The sequence below is a fragment of the Molothrus aeneus genome, chromosome 15 (genome assembly GCF_037042795.1).
Source record: "Molothrus aeneus isolate 106 chromosome 15, BPBGC_Maene_1.0, whole genome shotgun sequence".
Taxonomy (NCBI): domain Eukaryota; kingdom Metazoa; phylum Chordata; class Aves; order Passeriformes; family Icteridae; genus Molothrus; species Molothrus aeneus.
Window position 1 is genome coordinate 14,530,549 of NC_089660.1, and position 21,828 is coordinate 14,552,376.

Below are 21,828 nucleotides of genomic sequence, written 5' to 3' on the forward strand. Positions count from 1 at the left end.
TCTCTGGAGGCTTTGTCTCCTCTCTGTTGGTCATCCCTCCTTCCCTACACCTCTCCAGCATCAAGCCCATTCTGCACTCACACCGTGTTCCCTATTTACCTTGCATGCATTTTCTCTCACCCTTTCTAAATAACTGCAAGCTCTCCTTTTACTGTAGATGCTGTCCCAATATAGGGAATGACTGTTTTGTTCATGTTCCAGCAAACCACCACACATGCATTTCAGTATTTCTTTCCATTAAATGCCTCCAGGTGCTTAATGACTTTTGTTTTCACCCAAGTAGTCATGCAAAACTTTTCTGTTTATTCTCATGTGCTTCTCTATGGCACAAACTCTTCATTTCTCCTCTGAAAAGCAAAACAGAACCACTTTGTAAGCAGAGACTCTTTTGTAACACTCAGCACACAGTCTGCATTCCTCAGCTTCAATTTCTCATAACTCATTTTTCCTCAGTCAATTTGGCTGCTGCTGTCAGCTCCCACCTAAACAAGAAGCTTCATAAAAAACCAAATTGCATTCTCTACATTCTTGCTACCTATTTTATGAAATTATGAAAAATCAAGTCTGGGGTACAGATTTCTAGCTTTCCTAAATTGCTTACTTAGTAGCAAACATTCTTGCAATGAAGTCCTTCACCTCGAGGAGTAATAGAGTAACACAACAGACTTCTAATTCATATGCAGGAGAGGGAAAATTAGCACCACATGATGCTTGTTTGATGTCCCATGACAAGTGAGTTTCCTGGTTTGTGATGGGTTTTTATCAACAAAACAGTCTTAGGACTTTTTGGCAGCTTTGTCAGAGAAGGTTCTGCCTACCCATGCTAATGAAGAAAGGTAGGAAGGCTGAATAAAAGATCTTTAATTAATACTGAAACAGAGTGAAATGTAGGTCACCTTTAATAACTGTGTTAGAGCAACAGCTGTGTGTTTCATTTTTGTAGAACAGTTTGTAAGTCAAGTGTTCTTACCAGAGCAATTTGGCTTACAAGAGAATACTGAGTTAGGGGGAAATACAAGAACAAGTTGAATTCAATGTTCCTTGGGGTTCTTATGCCCAGAGCATTAGAAGGACACACAGACAATGAGAGGGCTGGAGCCCCTCTGCTACTGAGAAAGGCTGGGAGAGCTGGGGGGAAGAGAAGGCTCTGGGAAAACCTTAAAACCTTTTCCTAAAGGGGCTCCAGGAGAGCTGGAGAGGGACTTTGGACAAGGGCCTGGAGTGACAGGACAAGGGGGAATGACTTAAAACTGACAGAGGGCAGGGTTGGATGGGATATTGGGAAGAGATTCTTCCCTCTGAGGGTGGTGAGGCCCTGGCACAGGCTGCCCAGAGAAATTGTGGCTGTCCCATCCCTGGAAGTGTCCAAGGCCAGGTTGGAAGGAATTTGGAGCAATTTGGGATAGTGGAAGATGTCCCTGCCCAAATCTGGTAGGATTGCTTCCAACCCAGAACACTCCACAATCTTACAAATTTATGCTTTATCATGGTAAATTTTGCTGTGTACCAGTATTTCTACAGCAACAAAAAGTGGATAAGTCCAGTGAACCTGCAAATATTTGAATTTATACTGTGTAGACTGTAAAAACTGGCTGGATGTCAGAAAACTCAGTATGAAAAGAACCTAAATAGGAATTGATCTGCATTCCCTGTGGACTAACCACAAGTAAAATGGTTTAATGTAAAAGTATTTCAGGCCCACAGTAGTATGAAGTCATGGACACAGAAATAGTTGGTTCCAATTCCTAGAGGTAGTAAAGTCAAACAAGTCTATAAAACAAGCATCTGATTCCACAACACAAGTCACAAAACTGTTAAAGAGCTAGAAATAACAATGTGGAAGACAAGATACAGAAGGTAAAATCAGCAGAGACAATGTGCTCTGATGTTCTAATTCATTATAAATGCATCCTGCCAAGCTAAAAAGATGTCCCTCCATCTCATGGGGAAATCACTGACTAGAAATAAGAAAGGACTGTGTATTTTCATTTACTGACTATAGAACTGCAATTCTGGGTTTGTGAAATGTAAACACAATCTGAACTTAAGGCCCCAAGAACTTTACCTTGCTTTCAGGTAGGACAGTACCAAACTATCTTAATTTACATTTAAAAATGGTTTGAGCCCTTAGATCAAAAGAACAAACCAGAGAGGACAACTACTGACAACTGACTTGAGAACAAGCTGACAACTACTTAAAACAGCTTTTAAAACATACCCCTTTCTTCCACGAAGGACGCCGTGACATGGGATAAAAACGGAGAGAAATGGAAAAGATTTGTGCATGAGACTGGCACTTACATTTCCCAGATGTCCTCGGGGAGGTTGGCTGGGATCTCTGTCAGGCCCCTGCCCCTGCAGTCCACCACGTTGTTGCTGCAGGTGCAGGCAGAGGGGCAGGAGACGGAGCTGGCGCTGCACGACGGCGGCTCGGACTGGGGGCCTGCACACAAGGAACACATTCCATGCTTTAAAAAATGTTTGTGAGGCTTTAACAACAAAATGCTATGGGTTTTGCAGATCCTCTTACTATACAGAGTAATAATTTATTTGCAGGTGAATATAATATTCTACAAATCAACTGCAGAGAAAACATGCAAAGTGTTATTCCTCTCAGCCTCCACTCTATCAATCTCTTCCCCTCATGAACACTTCCTTCATGCTCACCCATATCAGTTCATTCAAAGATTTTTAAATTAAGCTTTAGAATCAAGGAGCATTTCCAAATTTCCAAAAGTTCTCTTTCTCCAGAAGTTTCCATTACACAAACTCTTCTTGAGTACTTTTACATACTGAGAGAAGACTCATCAGAGACAACTTATGTTTTTGAAATAAGGAAACCTTTTGAAATAAGGAAACCTGTTATGGTGTGAAGACTGGGAATATGAAGCCAGCTTTTTTTCAAGATAAGACAAGGCAGTTAATGGAAACATAAAAAGAATTTAGAAAAACATAATTTCAAACTTTCAAACTCTTGCTTAAGCTAGACACAAAGACACAAAGCTACACACAGAGCAGAGGTGTAGCATGAGGACATTGCTCTATACAATTTCTAGTCAATTCATTAGATTCAGGCTTAATTAAGTGTCATTACATTTTTTTGAAACTGTAGCAATTATGTCATTTTACTCAAATGGTTATGATTCCTACATTTAAAGTTTTGATATCTGCATACATTTAGCCATAGATAAAATGGGTTTGCTATGCTAATTGAGGTTATCAAGATGTAGCAGTTATTGGTTTATTTATAGTGAGTCATATTTCCAAAGTACATGGAACACAAGAAGCCTCAAGTATCTTTATGTTGAGATACAGATGGCTAAATGTGAAGGTTTGTAAGGCTGGTAAGAAGTGACAAAAATCGTAAAAGATTGGCCCTTTGGGTGGAAAATTAAACACATCATAGCTGTCAAAACACAAATACATACAAGAATGTGGAAATACTATTCACAAAGCGGTTCATTCTTGGGGTTTTTTGTCTTTGAAAAGACCCATGGTGGATACTTTAATGTATTCTAACTACAGGTAACAAAAAGTTAAAAAAAAAGGAAAAAAATATTTGCACCAACTCGTAATTCACCGTTCATTAGGACAATTAGAGATTTTATAAAAACACAACATTCCTATAAATTTCCTCTCTTGATTTATGCCTCCATACTTGCTTGGCTTAGCTCCTAACTCTGCACAGCAGCGTCAGCTTGTACAGAAAGCTACACATGTCCCTGCTTCCACAACCTGGTAAGCAGCACAGAAAAGTCAACATCCCAAAGAGATTCCAGTGGCATCACTCAGGGTCACTATTTTCAAAGGCAGACACAGTTTGAAAGGACATCAGCTGAAAACTTCTGCAGGTGACGTTACACATGCAGAGGGAGCCCTCCTGGAAAGCAAAACACAATTACTGTGAAATCATTCCTTCCATTAGAAAGGTGTTGAACTCTGATGGGAATTAAGGAAACTCAGACAAATTGAAATTAAGTTCCAGCATGCTGTCATCCTCTTTAAATATTATTTTGTAACCAGGGATGACAGAACTGCCTTATATTCAAATATAATGTTGAGTTTCAGGATAAGATCACCATTTCAGTTGTGGGCAAAATATTGCCAAATTCGAATACTGGGTTGGAAATATTTTTATTGGTTGATCACCTGACTTTCTGTCAGGACACCAGAATGAAACTCTGGGTTTCATAGCACTGAGTTTTAAACATAGATGAACAAATTAACATTGATGTTATTTAGAGCTCTGACTGGCTTCATTTTGGCAGTCCAGACCTCAGAGCTCCAATCCAGGCATCCAGAAGTTAGACTTTAAGAGGTAGTGACCATGTGGAAATAAATGGATCTCACAGGAAATTTGTGCACGGGCAGGGGTCAAATACATTCTTTATGAGAGTGGGCAGCTGCTTCCACCATGAGATGATCCTAATGACCCTTTCTCTCTACTAAAATACCCTCTCATTTAAAGTCTACTCTCCAGCCACCTTGACAGCTGCAGGTAAGGAGTTTTTCATCATATTTCCATCATGAGTCTTTCATCTCATGGCAGAGACCATTTTAGTGTCACCCTGAAGAATCATCTGGGCTAAAAACTACTGTAAAAATAATTCAATAATGTAATAAAAATCTAAATCCATACGCATATAGTCCAAAGAAACAAATTCATATTTATCAAGCAACCTGAACTTTGATTTTTTTCCAGTTTCAAAATCTTTTTATTGGCTTAACACATGATCATGCATTTAACAAGAAGTTAAGTGGTAGCTATTTGAACTAAAGAGGAAAAACCAATGTCACTAATTAAACATGTACATGTATAACAGGCAGGACAAGCAGCTCTCTTGGGTTTGTTTTCTGGCCATAGAAATGCAGGGCACACATACCACCACTGTCAATTATTAGAATTGCTGCAAAATTAACAGAAATCTGCACAACAGCACTGCCAGCTTTGTCTTTCATGGAGTCTAAGGTTTCTGGAGCACTTTAATTGTGACTACTCCCAAAAGTAGCTTATTGCCTCAAAATGCACACAGCCCTCTGCTGTGTCTGTGTAAGCACAAGAGGTTTTTTCTCAGCCCTGATCACCCACATTTTACACTTTCTCTTTGTCTGCCTACCCTCTGGTACAACGGCCAAAGCAAAATGAAGGATGAGTGACTGCAAACGAGCTACTGCAAGCTTTTAGGGACAGGGAGAAATTATCAAATTTGGAAGAAACTTCAGAGCAATCCTTGCTCTCTGGGAGATAAAGAGTTGGCAACAAGGTCAAATCTTCCACACAACCATTAACAGCTCCATCTCTGGTGTGCTTTCTGCAGAGGCTTTGTAGCAGGGGAAAAGCTGCATTTTGCACAGCTATAACACCACAACATACCACTGTGGGTTGGAGAAGCAGTAGCACACCCACTTTCTGTTAGGGCACAGCCTCACAAAGCTGATGGAGTGCCAGGTGGAGCTCTAAGAGTGCTGCTGACACCTCTGCAGCTGAACCAGCAGCAGGAGGGTCAGTGGAGCTCAGGCCAGCTCCTCCCCAGCTGGGGTGGTGCAGCACTGCAGAGCGCCAGGGAAGGCAGGGCATGCAAGGGAGGGCTGGATAAAGCAGTCTGAAAAGGAGAAAATACAGAAATAGGTCTTTGTGGAACAAAAAGCAGGTAGCAGCAGTAGAATCAGAGAACCATTAAAGCTGGAGAAGTCCTCCAAGAGCACTGGGTCCAGCCAGCAGCACAGCACTGCCAGGTCCACCTCTACACCACATCCTCAAAGCACAACAAGCACATTTCTATCTTCTTCATAAGCAAAAGTAGGTCTAGACTGTAAGTTTCTGAGATTTTTAATGATAAAAAGACTTTGTGTATAAATTGCTATTATCCTGATGAAATGCTTTTGCTTATGTTTATCCTTTGCAAAGAACAAAATACTGTATTGCACATTCACACTCAACAGGCATCCAGCACATATTCCATCAGCTCTCACACAAAAAAAATCATCTGTTCAGGTGAATGTTTCTTGAATGACATTAGAAACAGAATTTCAAATCTGATTTGGATTTAATGGCCTCACTTCAACAAGGATCCATTGTTTGCAGATCTATAGAATTAAAGCACAAAAATCCAAGGCAGTTCAATCAGTTTGATGTTTGTGTCATTGTGGAGAACTGTTTAAAAAAAGACTGGTCAAGAAAACAAGTCTAATAGGCTATGGAATATAAAGTTACTAAAATTTGGCTATGACTTTCATAGGTTTGCAGAGTATAAGCATACAGATAATCAAGGGTCCTGATGCAACACAGCCTCTAAAGAAGGGTATCTGAAACCTAAAAATGAATTTTCTATTTGCTGCTAATACTTTTTCAAAAGAAAAGACACAGGAAAGGCAGAAATATTTCAAGATTTCTCTTTGTGTCCTTCACAAGTGCAGTAAACTCCTCACAGCATGGCTACAGCAAAAGGAAATGGCCACAGACAAATCAGCTACATTTACATTATTCCCTTCTGAAGTTGTTTTCACAATCTGTCATCTTGCCATTGCAGATTTTTTTATAATACACAGCAGCTCTAGTTCTCCACCACGTTAATTATATTTTTCTCAGAGATAAAAATCATCAACTCAATCATACATTTTGCTAAAAGAAAAACACTAACAAAGTGTGGAAGCCAGGATAGGAGCATGATTAACAAAAATTACTATGCTTTTTTTACCTGATGCCGTGGAATAACAGTGTCAATAATTATGGCAGTTAATATCTGGCACCACCTCAATTTACAGCCTCAGACTTTGGGTTAGGGGAAAAGAGAAGGGAGACTTAGGACCCAGAAGTTTACAGAGAAATCAAATGCTTTTTTCAAGTAAGTCCCTCATTGGCCTCTTTTAAAAGCAGCAAACAGACTAATATTACAATTAGAATAGAATTGTTATGGTGTAGAAATGAACAGTTTAAATGTCACAGGCATCTAAAATAAATTTTGCAATTACTAAATAAACGAAATAATCTCATTTGCACTGACACCCAATTACAGCACACTAAGCAGTGTGTTTTATTACCTCCTCACCTATCCAATCACCTCTGCAGCAGCTCCTTTCCACCAGTAAAATGTTAGTTATTTGTAAAACATGTCAATGGATTTTAAGATAAATCTGACAGGACTTCCTGGTTAAAAACCTGTGCTGACTTTACATCATTTGAAGTAGATCAGACACGAAATTATTGATCAATAAACAAAACACTACAAGTATTGCAGATCCAAGGATATAGTATGACCTTTTTGGGTGTAATTAAATAACCCATTGGAAGCTCTGACCATGCTGGGATATCTGAAATCAATTCCTACTGCATGAGCCATAGTTTGCACTAGATTGCCAGTGATATGAACTAATTTATTCCACACCACCTAAAGCAGATGCTGCTCCTGATTGATGTCTGCATCCCAGTTTAAAGGGACATCTGAGCACAGAGTCCTGCAGAGAGAGATGGGCAAGGGAACCACAACTGACCATATGCAAAATTAACATTCCTTATTGAGGGCAAAGATTCCTCTAATGGACAGAATTTGTACGAATTTGTTTATCCCACACAAACGTGCAGCAAATGGTTTAAGCAAATATTTCCATCTATGGCTGTTCAACATTTATTTGCTGAGCACAGCTTTAAGATTTATGATTAGTGACTTAAGCCCCTAATTGATGTTATTAGCATTGAGTTCATGGTATGCAAAAAGTTGCCAGTCATGAATGTTCATGATTTGATTCAAGTTGTCTGCTTTGCTGAACATTCCCAAAGAGTACATTTATCTGTTTAAAATTCATGGCACATAGGCACAACAGTTCTGTAAGGCAAAAGTCAACACTAATCAGTTTACAAATAAATATCAAGGAATAAAACTGGAAATAACCAACCACACTGAAAGGAAGGCCTGGCTTAATGAATGAAGCCCACTTTATTCTACAAAATCCTACTTAGTTTCACAATCTATCAGTAAAGTAACACCACTGAAAATCAGACCTTACTTCACACTGCCTTATCCTAAAGCACTAATATTGCAATTATTTAATTAACAATAATAGCACCACAATTATATGGAATAAGAAAAGTAAATTAAGAAAAATGAAAAAAGTAGAACAAAGAAGCAGCCTCAACCATAACAACAGAGGCTGAACAGGTGAATTTGTTATTCTGAAGAATGAATAGAACAGAACCTGTGAGACAACTGAAGTCTATAAAACTATGACAAAAGTGTTTTTCTCTCAGGGAAATTAATTCCACCTAAGCCTTCCAAAGGAGGGGTTGAAAATATCTCTTATGCCCTGTGCCCACTCTGAGCCTTTTTTTCAAGGTCTTTCTTCAACCCTGTCAACACAGGCAGGTAAAATTTACTTTCTAACTACTGCACCATAAGGAAGGCTGCCAGTGTGAATTTGGTTCTCTGGCTTTGGACACTGCCTGCTCTTCCAAAGACTAAAAAAATTCTAAAAGAAGGTCTTAAAAGATGTAGTGCTCCTGCAGCTCAAATGGTGCCATGCACAGTCATCTCATTAATGCCAGCTCCACAATTTGTATCAGCACTCCTGAAGGTGCACATGAAGTGACATTTAAATATAGGTCCAGAAATAATACAGTGAACTTATAAATATATTCAAGCATAAAAATGAAGAGGACCATAAATTATTTAAGCGAAAGGATGCCACCTGCACAAGGTTAAAAGATAGATAATGGCCATGATCAATGGTGAGCCAGTGAAGGGAGTTCAGTTCCAAACAGGTGATCCATCCTGGACTGCTCCAGGATGAAGTTTAATGAAGTTATGGAAGGAACAGAAATAGTTTAAGCCTACTCAGTCCTTGGGCTTTGATTTACTGCTGTTTGAAAAGGAGTTTTACATACTACATGATTTTGGTTGCTTGCATGTTTGTCTTTGCTTCTGCCCCCCACTCTGCATCCTGTCTGTCTCTGCCTTGGCACTGAAGCTGCTCTCTTCAGGAGGAGGAGGAGGAGGAGGAGGAGGGTGGGATTCTCTGCAGCCAGAGGCATTACAGATTGACACAGCCATTCAGAGATGGCAGACACAGTGGGACATGTCTCCTGATAATGACATCCAAGGGCTCCAGTCTGGTCATGAGCTTCCCCACGGACAGATCTGGAGGGAGGAAATGCTTTTTTCCAGGTCAGTGGGCAAGAACTGAAGAATGAGTCACAATCCCCTTCCCTGGGCTGCCTTGGGATTCCACAGAGCAGATTCTTTGGCATTTGGAACATGCTAAGGAAGGCAGGGAAAATAAAGACATTTCCTGGGACAGGCTGAGGTTGCTGCCTCTGGTCTTTTGCAAGAGGCCCCTGGTACATTCAATCTCTTTAAGGTGTCTGGAAATTATAGAATAAAATTCTTACAGATCTTCAGAGCTAAACATGTTAGCCTGCCATTCCAAGGGGTAAATTCAACAATCCAGGAGATCCCTTCAGTTTGGCTACAGGTGCTGGTGCCCAGCTCTGCCACGGAAGCTGCTGTGGGAAGAGCCAGGGCAGTTCTGGCTGCTTCCATTGGGTTCCACAGCTGAGCCTGCCCCTGCAGCTCCTGGTGCCCATGTCACACCTGAGACAGGACAGAGAGGTGCCAGGCAGCAGGGAGAGAGGGAAAAGCTGTGAGGAACAGCCCTGGGAGCAGCCAAGCCAGAGAATGAGACAGGAAAGAAGGTGCTGGAGCAGATCCTGGTTTCACCTCAGTGCTGTGAGGAGGGGGAGTGTGAGCAGCCAACCCACCACAGGTGCAATGCCACTACATAACATCACTCATTTCACTGTCAATAAAGCAGAAATTCACACAAACCTGGTGGTGACTCTATGCAACTTTGCATTTGCCCACCATTAATTTCTAGAATTATTTTATAAGCAGCTCTATGCTTGCTTTCATTACTCTTATTAATTGTGAATTGATAAATGAGTTGCCAATCAGCTACATGAATTAAATAGAAAAAGGCTACAGATTTCATGCACAGGCTCCTCCACATACTCAAAGCCAACCCTGCTGCTCTGTATTTACCATGACTGCTCTCTGTGAAACAGCTCCCAGCACAGCTGTGGTACTGCCATGAAGCATTTTTTTCCCTGTACCAAAATACTACCAACATAACTACTCAAAAAACAAACCACCAGCTTTGGACATTAACATAAAAGCTAATCATGTTATTATTTTTACAGCAACAGTTCAAAAGCTCAGTGGCTGAATAATTACACCCCAACCTGCCATCATTAAATAAGCATTAATGGGCTATACATACTGCTCTGGGGAAAAGAGAGTTCCAGAGAAAAGAGCTAATTATACGGAAAGGTAAGACATCATTTTCAGTAATAAAACTAAATTTACTGTAATTAAAAGCCAATTTTCAGCTTTGGTCTTTAAAGAAATATTAAGTGCTGTAATAAATACATATTTATCCTTCTGATTCACAAGATGGTCCCCCAAATGAAAAACACCATATGTGGCATCTTACATGCTAAGCAAATCAAGAAATTCCTACAGTATGAAACACCATCACTGCTAGTGCTAGAGTAAATTTAGATTTGTGATAAGAAACTTCATGGAAACTGAAAACAAACAAACTGATAAATTGTGATTAGTATCTCTCCAAATTTCCTATACAATTTCATTTGAAGAGCAACTAACAAATGCACAGTACTGAAATGTTTCTTCAGACTAAATGTTAATATATAAAGTTTGTGGCAGCAAATTGTAACAGGAGGTAAAAATTTTATCAGTGTTCCACAAAAATTTCTCAAGATCAAATTTAAACAGCAATTTTGACCAAAAGGCTTTAAAAGTCTTTAAATCCTTCCTAGACTCCATTGTAAGAGCACTGACAGGGTCAGTGGATGGTCATAAAAAGCAAAAGCAGTGAGAAAAGAGCTGCCACCATCTAAGGTGACTCAAAGGTCACTCTTTTGGGAAGGGGTCACAGTTAGATGAAGTGGTTAAGGCCCCTTCTAAAAGCAATAAAACAGCTGTACAATGAGGAAGCCCCACAAGGCAGAGAGTGACCATTCAAACACACACACAAAGGCCTCCTCCTCCTCCTCCTCCCGGATTGCTTATCCTGCTCTGTAAAAACGAGGCCACTGGCAGCTCACCTGCATCAACAGGGATGGGCTGCAGGGATAGGAACCCTCCTGGTGCACTGCCCTGCACCAGGAAAACCTGCATCCCCAGGGAAACCTGCATCCCCAGGGAAACCTGCACCCCCAGGGAAACCTGCATCCCCAGGGAAACCTGCACCCCCAGGAAAACCTGATCCCCAGGGAAACCTGCATCCATGCAAAACCTGCATCCCCAGGGAAACCTGCATCCCCAGGGAAACCTGCATCCCCAGGGAAACCTGCATCCATGCAAAACCTGCATCCCCAGGGAAACCTGCATCCCCAGGGAAACCTGATCCCCAGGGAAACCTGCATCCATGCAAAACCTGCATCCCCAGGGAAACCTGCATCCCCAGGGAAACCTGCACCCCCAGGGAAACCTGCATCCCCAGGGAAACCTGCACCCCCAGGAAAACCTGATCCCCAGGGAAACCTGCATCCCCAGGGAAACCTGCATCCATGCAAAACCTGCATCCCCAGGGAAACCTGCATCCATGCAAAACCTGCATCCCCAGGGAAACCTGCATCCCCAGGGAAACCTGCACCCCCAGGGAAACCTGCACCCCCAGGGAAACCTGCATCCATGCAAAACCTGCACCCAGCACAACCTGCATGCCCAGGGATACCTGCATGCCCAGGGAAACCTGATCCCCAGGGAAACCTGCATGCCCAGGGATACCTGCATGCCCAGGGAAACCTGATCCCCAGGGAAACCTGCATGCCAGCACAACCTGCACCCCCAGGAAAACCTGCATCCCCACCAAAAACTGCATCCCAGCACCACCTGCATCCCTAGCACAACCTGCACCCCCAGCACAACCTGCATCCCCAGGGAAACCTGCATCCCCACCAAAAACTGCATCCCAGCACAACGTGCATCCATACAAAACCTGCACCCAGCACAACCTGCATCCCCAGCAAAACCTGCACCCAGCACAACCTGCATCCCCAGGAAAACCTGCATCCACAGAAAAAACCTACATCCCTGCAAAACCTGCAGCCCTGCAAAACCTGCAGCCCTGCAAAACCTGCAGCCCCAGCAGAACCTGCCTCCCCACCAAATCCTGCATCCCTCCAAAAAGTCCCTGCCCCAGTTCAGCTTCCAGGAGCCCCAATCTCCTGTGCTGGCAGTGCCTCCTGTGCCACTGCTGCCTGTGCACACACAGACTGCAGAGTGTTTTAACCAGGAGCACATGGGAGGAGTTCCTATCCCCACACACTTTTCCTTTGGCATCTCCCAAATGCTCTCAGGAGATGCCAAAGATGCTAAGCCTGAGGAGTGCTATTTTATTTTATTAGCTACTCATTGTTGGTTGTCTCCTCAGCAACATGCTATGGAGTTATCAGGAAGTGGAGCAAGACAATCTCCTGGTTCTGTGGTCTGGCCAGAGTCACAGCTATGTTTGAAGACTGTTTGACCTCACCCAAACAAATAAATCTGCTTCCTTATTAGGGCTTCCAGTCTGTATGAAGCAGCAGGAAGCTAACAAATTTTATTATACCTTTTATTATACCTCAGCTGCAGTCTCACCACACGAATCAGAAAATCTAGATCTTTAACTGAGATTTGGGTCAATCCAGTGTTTTCTCAAAATCAGTATCAGTTTACTTAGCCAGAAAACACTTGGCTATGGGAGTAATTTCTCTCAAGTCAATTTCAGATTGAAATTTAAGTTATTTAGTCCAAAATATGCATCTTGATTTTCTTCACATACTTTGAGGCTCTCAGAATGGGAATTAAGGATCAAGAATTGAAGAAAATGGTTTCTAAGAGAAAACATTGTATGGATCCATGTTCCTTCTCCTACAATGCATGCTTCATTATTAAAGAAAACTATTTTAGAAAAGTACAACACTAGAAATATCAGTCTCTAGTCCAGCCTAAGACATCTTAGCCAATCTTCATACTCCCCACCATCAAGCTACTGGCCAAAATGAGAACTAATCTGGCAGCTGAAGTATGTGACAGATCACAGTACAAGACACAGTGCTCCTGTTTAGATGCACAGATATTCTCACATATATACTCAAGGAAACCAGAACAATTCATCACTGCAAAAAAAATTCCAAATGGGGTCAGTGGCTTCTGCACAAAAAACCAAGGTGCTGCTGGTGTCATAACTTCATGATCCCACTGCTTTACAGCTGTTGCAGGTGAGAAAACACATTTTAACTGGACATAACCGGTCAATACATAAGCTAATTTCTTCTCCAATAAGTAAGGAGCAGGTAGAAGAAAAATCAAAGAGCCATAATAAAACTTATATGAGAGGAAAATGAAATAAAATTACTATCATGAGGAGGTCAGAGGAGGACAAGAGACAGACAAATAGGCAGAGAGAGAGAGAGGATGTGTTTGAGAGACACAGACAGAGAAGGAGAAGCCAGTCCAACAGTGAAACATCTGAGCACAGGAAGGAAGCTGGGTTTGATCCAGGCAAATATGAGAAAGCCCTAAGAGGTACTGAGCAGACGCCAGCACCCCCAGATGCTTCTCTGCTACCTAAGGGAATATAACAATAAACATCTTCCCAAGACCTGAATACAGGTAGTATTTCAAGTGACACTGTCTTTGCTTACTGCACTGATTTTTCGTCACAGCAGCATGGCAGTGAATGGGAGAGTTAAAATACATCATGCTACCTATGTAAAATACACCCTGCCAACCACATGATTTGCATTTCACATGGATCCCATGATGCATGTGAAATAAACCCCTTATCCATGTGAAATACACCCCTTATCCATGTGAAATACATCCTGCATCCATGTGAAATACACCCTGGTATCCATGTGAAATACACCCTGGTATCCATGTGAAATACACCCTGGTGTCCATGTGAAATACAGCCCTTATCCATGTGAAATACACTCTATTATCCGTGTGAAATACACCCTGGTATCCATGTGAAATACACCCTGCTATCCATGCGAAATACACCCTGCTATCCATGTAAAGTACACCCCTTATCCATGTGAAATACACCCTGCTATCCATGTAAAGTACACCCTGCTATCCATGTGAAATACACCCCTTATCCATGTGAAATACACTCTATTATCCATGTGAAATACAGCCCTTATCCAAGTGAAATACACCTTGGTATCCATGTGAAATACATCCTCTATCCCTGAGAAATACAGCCCTTATCCATGTGAAATACACCCTGGTATCCATGTGAAATACACTCCTTATCCAGGTGAAACACAGCCCTTATCCAAGTGAAATACACTCTACTATCCATGTGAAATACACCCCTTCTCCACATGAAATACACCCTTTATCCATGTAAAATACACCCCCTATCCATGTGAAATACACCCCCTACCAGGTGAAATACAGCCCTTCTCCAGGTGAAATACAGCCTGCTGCCTTTGTGCAGCACATCACCAAGGGGCTCATCCTCTGGTGCCACAGCATTTCCCCTTCCTCCCATTCCACCTTTTAGGAGCCTGTCACCAAAGGCATCCCAGAGCTGCAGACCCAACTGTGCAGGAGAAGAGGCTGTTTGGAGATTTCTCCAGGAACAGATGGCCCTGAAGGCAGAGGCCCAGGAAGGCTGCTCTGGCCGAGGTGGCTCTGGAGGTGACATTCCCCTGCAGGGAGGGGACAGCTTGCAGAAGGAGCCAGCCTGGTGGGTGACAGGAGTGCCAGCAGCACTTGGCACTCTCCCTGATGGTGAGGAGCCACCTAGTCCCAGCCCCACTCTGTCCCTGAACTTTCCTCTTCTCCTCAGTAACACAAACCCAACCAGACATGTTTCCAAGCCCATCTCCAGGCAACTGTGCACTGCTGAATCCTGCACCTTCACCTCCAGCTCTGAGCCAAATGCTCAAACAGGAGAAACCTGGAATAGCTTCTCCACTGCTCTCAGGTGACCTACATGCACCATTTGAATCAGATTTTTAATAATTTTTAATTATTACAAAGAATGCTTTATATAATTATCATTTATATTACATATTTATATAATTATATAAACATAATATATATTATAAATATAATATCTAAAATATATATTATATTATATATTTTTTCTTGAAAGACTGACACCCAGGTTACACAGGTGTGACTCAGTTTACCTTGATATATCTGCACATAACTCTGATTTCAGCAACATTAACTGGAGAGATTTTGTTCCTAATGCAAACACCATGGTGCAGGACATGTCCACAGAGAATCCAGCAACTTTGGTTCTATTTATGGCACTTTTCTATCATTGTTTCAGTTCTTCTTTTCCCACTTGGCATGTAGCATTCAAAATCTATTTCCAAAGAAACATTTCTCATGAAATTATAAAGCATCACTATTTTTGCATAGGATTCAAAGAACAAAGAGGAGTCTGTTTTCCACTGTTGTGTTTCTTCTTTCCCCAAATTATGAATCTACTCTTTCTCCTCTGAAGCATCCAGCAGCACCAGTTTTAAACTGGAATGCTCAGATGGAGCCCATTTCACAGAGAAGGAAAAGCTGAGGGTTTTTTGGCTGCTGTGATATTCCCACTGCCATAAAACCACAAGTGCTTGATGTCCTGAACCTGTACTTCAACAGAGCAGTTCACCACTTTGAATTTCAGCTCCTCCTAACTGGAAGGGATGCCAAGGTGGCTCTCCCTGCCAGCTTGAGGCTGGTTACAGTAATTCACAAAACCTTAACTTCTACAAAATTCCATTGCAGAGGGACAAGTTCAGTTCGCTCTTCACTGCCTGTCCTGGTTTGACTTCATATTCACACATTAACAAATTATGCTGTAAAATCAGATTTAAGAGCTGTAATGGGGAGAAGGGAAGATTTATATCCTCTTTAAACTAGCTGTCCATGTAGGTTTTTATCGAACTAGCATGTACTGAGTTCTCAGCTAAATCCACCACTAAAATGAGCTCTCCAAATGAATTTCTTTTTCAGTACATTTCATTTCATTTCCCAAATGAGAGTTACAGGGATACAGTTGATGGACTGTCTCACTAAAAATTTCTTTGCTTGAATTTTCACGATTTTGTATTTTTTACAAAAGCAGGCAGATCCTGAGAGAATGCCTATATCCTCTTGGTCCAACAGGGAACTGCTAAAAACCTCGTCACTTTTGGAAGTCTCAGTCTGCACAGACAACCCCATTTAAATGAGTTCTGTTCACATTACATTTCTCATTCAGCAATTATTATCTCTTCTCCTGACTTAAACAACTCATTTTCCTCCACTTCACTGTATCATAAATCCAAATAGCTGAACTCATGCTCCATCTGAAACTTCATTTCACAAGAGGAAAGGGAAAAAAAAGCTGTGGTTGCCTCTTTGGTAAAATCAGCTTCTGCTAATAGCTTCATTCATTTATCCATTTGTTTTATCCTTCCTCTCCCAAGACTGTTACATTTCTAAACTTTTCCTTTAGTTAAACTTTTGATATAACTTATCAGATATTCTGCCTATCATCTCCACCACAGTGTAGAATCTGCCCAGCACTCTGAAATATCTGAAATATCATGTCCACTATGCACAACTTCATTTTCCACGTGCCCATAACACTTCAGCACACCTTTGGGCAGGGCATTAATTAATTAATTGATGCTTGAGTGGGGTCAAACCTTTCTTCTTTCTCTAAATGCAACCATTTCTCTTAGTCGCATGTAAATGGAATAACAGAAAAAAGGCATTCCTAAAACACTTCTGGCACGAGCAGCTCTACTGTATTTCCATCAGCCAATACCTGTACCCATAGGATAAAGCTTTGGGGCTCCCAGGCTGTGAGAGATAAGGAATAAAACAGCACAAGACTCACAATCACTGTTTAGACTCACATCATCTCCATCACAAGCCCTCTGTATCACCACTGGGGCTGCAAAACCACCTCCAAACTTATGTCTGGTACATTTTTTTTCCACAGCATACACACTGCCATGCTGCTCCTCCACCACATCCTTCCTTTCAACCCAACTCAGAGATTTCTTTTTCCACTTTTTGCCGTTTTTTTCTTTTGTTCTTTTTCTTCTCCTTTTAGGAAAATGTATTTCAATCCTGCAAGAACCAAGTGCAGTTCCAGAGACTTGATGAATAGGCCCAACATACAGACACATGATTTGTGAGTATCATCAGCCCCATTTATCAGTGTGGAAACTTGTACAACAGCAAAGTGCATCGGCTCCCTGAGAATCCCTGTTTCAGTCCCTGGGATAAAATCTGCTCCTCACGTTCTAAAGTCCAATCATTTGTCAACAGACTCAGATTTGCATTTTCTATTTCCTGTCCTTTGTATTCCAGTCAGCTGTAGAGCTCTTCCCTTGAGAAATACCAAATTATCCACACATAATTGATTTCTTATGTTGATATCATTGGCAATGTTAAAGCAGAAGAAGTAATTTGAGAACCAAAATGTTAACTGGAATCCAATAATTCTCACAAAGCTGCAGAAAACCAACAATTTGATTTCCTCCCATACAGTTTAGCAACAATAAAACCAAACAGGATTGCTGTGTTTGCGTTCGAACGCGACATGGCCATTTTCCACGCCGCATTTTTTTATGGCAACATAAAACCAGAGATAGATAAAGGAGACATGAAATAGATACGAGATAAAGGAGGATTGGCAGCATTACCAGAACAGACAAAGTCCTTCTTCTGCACCTCTGCCACGAGGAAGCCGCGCAGGCCGACGGGCGCCAGGCAGAAGGTGAACTGGCCGATGGTGCGGCGCTGGCGCAGCCAGTCCGACAGCCAGGCCAGGTGGCAGTCACAGTGCAGGAAGTTGGAGTGCAGCCGCCTGCAAAACACAGCAAACACACAGTTACTGGGGTTTTCTGAACAAAACACCCAGCAAACCCAGAGTTACTGGGGTTTTCTGAACAAAACACCCAGAAACCCACAGTTACTGGGGTTGTCTGAACAAAACACACAGCAAACCCACAGTTACTGGGGTTTTCTGAACAAAACACCCAGCAAACCCACAGTTACTGGGGTTGTCTGAGCAAAACACCCAGCAAACCCACAGTTACTGGGGTTGTCTGAACAAAACGCACAGCAAACACACAGTTACTGGGGTTTTCTGAACAAAACACCCAGCAAACCCACAGTTACTGGGGTTGTCTGAACAAAACACCCAGCAAACCCACAGTTACTGGGGTTTTCTGAACAAAACGCACAGCAAACCCACAGTTACTGGGGTTGTCTGAACAAAACACCCAGCAAACCCACAGTTACTGGGGTTGTCTGAACAAAACACCCAGCAAACCCACAGTTACTGGGGTTTTCTGAACAAAACACCCAGCAAACCCAGAGTTACTGGGGTTTTCTGAACAAAACACACAGCAAACCCACAGTTACTGGGGTTGTCTGAACAAAACACACAGCAAACCCACAGTTACTGGGGTTTTCTGAACAAAACACCCAGCAAACCCACAGTTACTGGGGTTTTCTGAACAAAACACCCAGCAAACCCACAGTTACTGGGGTTGTCTGAACAAAACGCACAGCAAACCCACAGTTACTGGGGTTTTCTGAACAAAACACCCAGCAAACCCACAGTTACTGGGGTTTTCTGAACAAAACACCCAGCAAACCCACAGTTACTGGGGTTGTCTGAACAAAACGCACAGCAAACCCACAGTTACTGGGGTTTTCTGAACAAAACACCCAGCAAACCCACAGTTACTGGGGTTTTCTGAACAAAACACCCAGCAAACCCACAGTTACTGGGGTTGTCTGAACAAAACGCACAGCAAACCCACAGTTACTGGGGTTGTCTGAACAAAACACCCAGCAAACCCACAGTTACTGGGGTTTTCTGAGCAAAACCTGCAAAGGGAGCCATCGACTGCCAGCCTGCCCCGCTCTCTGCTGCCATTTCAGTGGGATCACCCCAGGTTCTTGTTTACAGATAAGTCAGGGCTTGGCTGTCCTCAATATTATATAAAGGTCAGATATAAGTTTGTGCTGTTATTTGTAATTTTTTCCAAAAATTCAGTTTACTGGTGATCCACCTACAGCTCACCATTCTAGAGACAAAAATATGCAGAATTTAAGATTGTTCCACGTAATCGCTTTGTGTGTGATTTCACATCAGAAAGAGCTGCATCAATGTGATATCTCTGAGTGAATTCAAAGAAGGGCTTGTCTAAACATGAGGACCAGGCTCAAGAACAGGATGATGAGTGATCCTCCTCTCTTCTCAATCCTTTGAGAAGAGGTGGAGAGAGAGAACCTCTGCACATTAGCTGCAATGGTTGGAGCATGGTGCTAATAACACCAGGGTTCTATGATCCCTGTATGGGCCATTCACTGAAGACTTGGACTTGGTGACTCTTATAGATCCCTTCCAACTCAGAATATTCTGGGGAAAGACAGGCAAAACAAAACTTCAGAGGCTATTGATACCATTTCTGTTCCTGTGTTGCCTGTACAAGTCCATCAATGCTCTTTTTCCTGTAGTAATTTAACACAAGTATAAAGGATCTAGACAAGAATTTTCAGCTCATGAAAGACCCACTCATGTGCAGCTCCCTGCCAGGACTTGCAGAACCATTATCACATCTGCAAAATGATGATGGGTTCAGGGAACAAATCTGGTCATTTAAATAGCCACCAAACTTTAGGTCAAAACAAAAGTCCGGGACATTAATTATTTCATTCCTTTAATGACTCATGCATTTGGAGTGTTGCACCAAATGAAATCATGAACCAGATTAAAAATCCTGTCAGAAATGGTTAGACACAGCATTATTCACTAATATTACAGGCACACAATTGGTGTGCACCAGATTTAGCCTTGTCCATGCTCCAAAGAAATGAACTGTCTGTCTGTGAGCTGTCCCTACAGCACAGCAGCAGCTCAGCCCTGCAGTGGCACCCAAGCTGACAGTTCCCAGATTTGTATGTCTGGGGTGGACAGCCACAATAAAGGAAAAGGAAAAAAAAACCCCACAAATCTGGAGCTGGGAGTTTATCCTGTAGAGATGGAAAGCACTAATCTCCTGGGAGTACTGTAAAATGTAATTGTTCTACAAGGATCACTAGAAGACCTTGAGTTTAGAGATTGTAAAGCTCTTTAATTGAAGCTGCAGCAAGTTAGATTTCTAGTAAAATGTTCAGCTGTTATGAACCATTAATTTGCCTTTTTGTTGAAGAACAAATAAATACATAAATATCGTCTAGCCAGAAATCATCCTAAGTCAGAATTTGTTGTAACCTAAGAGAGTCAGTGTTTCATTTAAGCCCTCAGAGTCTCATCCTTCCCACCACATCAATCAACAATGATACTCAGGATCTGCTTCCTTCTGGAACTGAGCTGATCCCATGCCATTCCCTGCACTCCCTGCATGCAGGCATGAGTGAGAAAAGCACTATTTCACACAAAGGGTTAGGGTTAGGCAGTTCTCCAGTTTTGTGAGCTGGTTTTCCCCCTCAATAAATTGATTTATCTGGGTTTTGGGGGTTCCTGTTTCAGTAGTGCAAACCAGCAGCTCCCTGCCTCAGCAGAGCCCTCCTTGTCTTTTGGCACAGCTACTCCACTTGGAGAGGAGATCATTTAGAGACCCCATCTTAACAAAGCAGCCTATCAGAATATATTTTTGATAATTATACTAATAAATACAGCCTCAAGAAGACTTTTCACAGTACTTCAAAAATAGTATAAACCAATTCCCTGAGAACACTGAAGTGCTTTCACACATTTTCAGTTTACCCTTAAATAAAAGAAATGAAAAGAAATAATGTAATTATCTGTGTCAGCAGTAATTCACAGATGCAGAGACAACAGGACACTTACCATTAAGCAAATAGGTAGAGGGAACATGCTTTATCATAAATAAAGCTGTTTCAAGCAAAGGAAAGCAGATCAATAAAAACTAATTCCTGTCACTTCCAATCAAGGCTAAAAATCAATGAAACTTAAGAACAGAAGAGACAGTTAGCTAAAAAACCTTAGCAGAGAAGAGCTGATTTTAGCAAAGAATTCTTCAAATGCTTCAAAACTTCCTGGCATTTTACTCTTTTTCGTCTTTCCCCTGAGTGCTCATGTTGAGCAGGATGATTTCTGGCTAGATTATATTTTCTTCTCTGTTCTACCATAGGCAGATTGTTTTGAGAGCCATGAAGAAAAACTGTTTATTCACAGAACCATCAGAGCACACTAGCTGCAGCAGCATCCCCAAATCTCCTGCTAATGGATCTCACCAGAGTGTAAAGGAGACACAAAGGAAAACACTGTCCACACTGCACTGGGCCTCAGCTGACTGGAAAAAGGGCTCATCCCTACTCAAGGAACATTTAGAGCAGGCATTTCCCACAAAAAACTTCCAAAAAAAGCACATCTAAGTGGCAGGTTATTTGAGAAGGTGGACACACTGGTGACCATTTTTAAAGGAAACAGTGAAGTCACCAAACTGTGAGGAGCATCACTCATTATACATTCCAACAAGAAACTTGAGAGAATATTACCATCTTCCCCAAAGAGCATCTTTATACAAATTCCTACATTGCCCTGCTAGGGGTGCTGTGTGTTATCTGTCAGTCTTTGGAGACTGGAACCTGTCATTTGATATTGATGAAACTGACTTTACAGAACATCAGGTGAATGAATACAAATGCAAGTTTGCCTAAGTTGCCCTTTTATCTATAGTCCCAAAATTAAATTTCCAGCAAATCCTTTTAGAGTGGGGCAGCATTCATGTTCTATAAAACGTGTCTCTCAGAATTCAATAGAAAAGCTTCCCTTTAT

General features: G+C 41.8%; 1 protein-coding gene across 2 annotated transcripts in view; it reads right to left on the minus strand.

Annotated features, from left to right (window-relative positions):
* SLIT3 (slit guidance ligand 3) overlaps positions 1-21,828 on the minus strand; it is a 491,996-nt gene that overhangs the window by 177,036 nt on the left and 293,132 nt on the right. For both annotated transcript variants that reach the window (XM_066559986.1, XM_066559985.1), the window contains 2 exons: positions 17,714-17,877; positions 2,302-2,443 (listed from right to left, as the gene is read on the minus strand). In XM_066559986.1, coding sequence (XP_066416083.1) covers positions 2,302-2,443; positions 17,714-17,877 — 306 coding nt within the window. The remainder of the gene's footprint in view (positions 1-2,301; positions 2,444-17,713; positions 17,878-21,828) is intronic.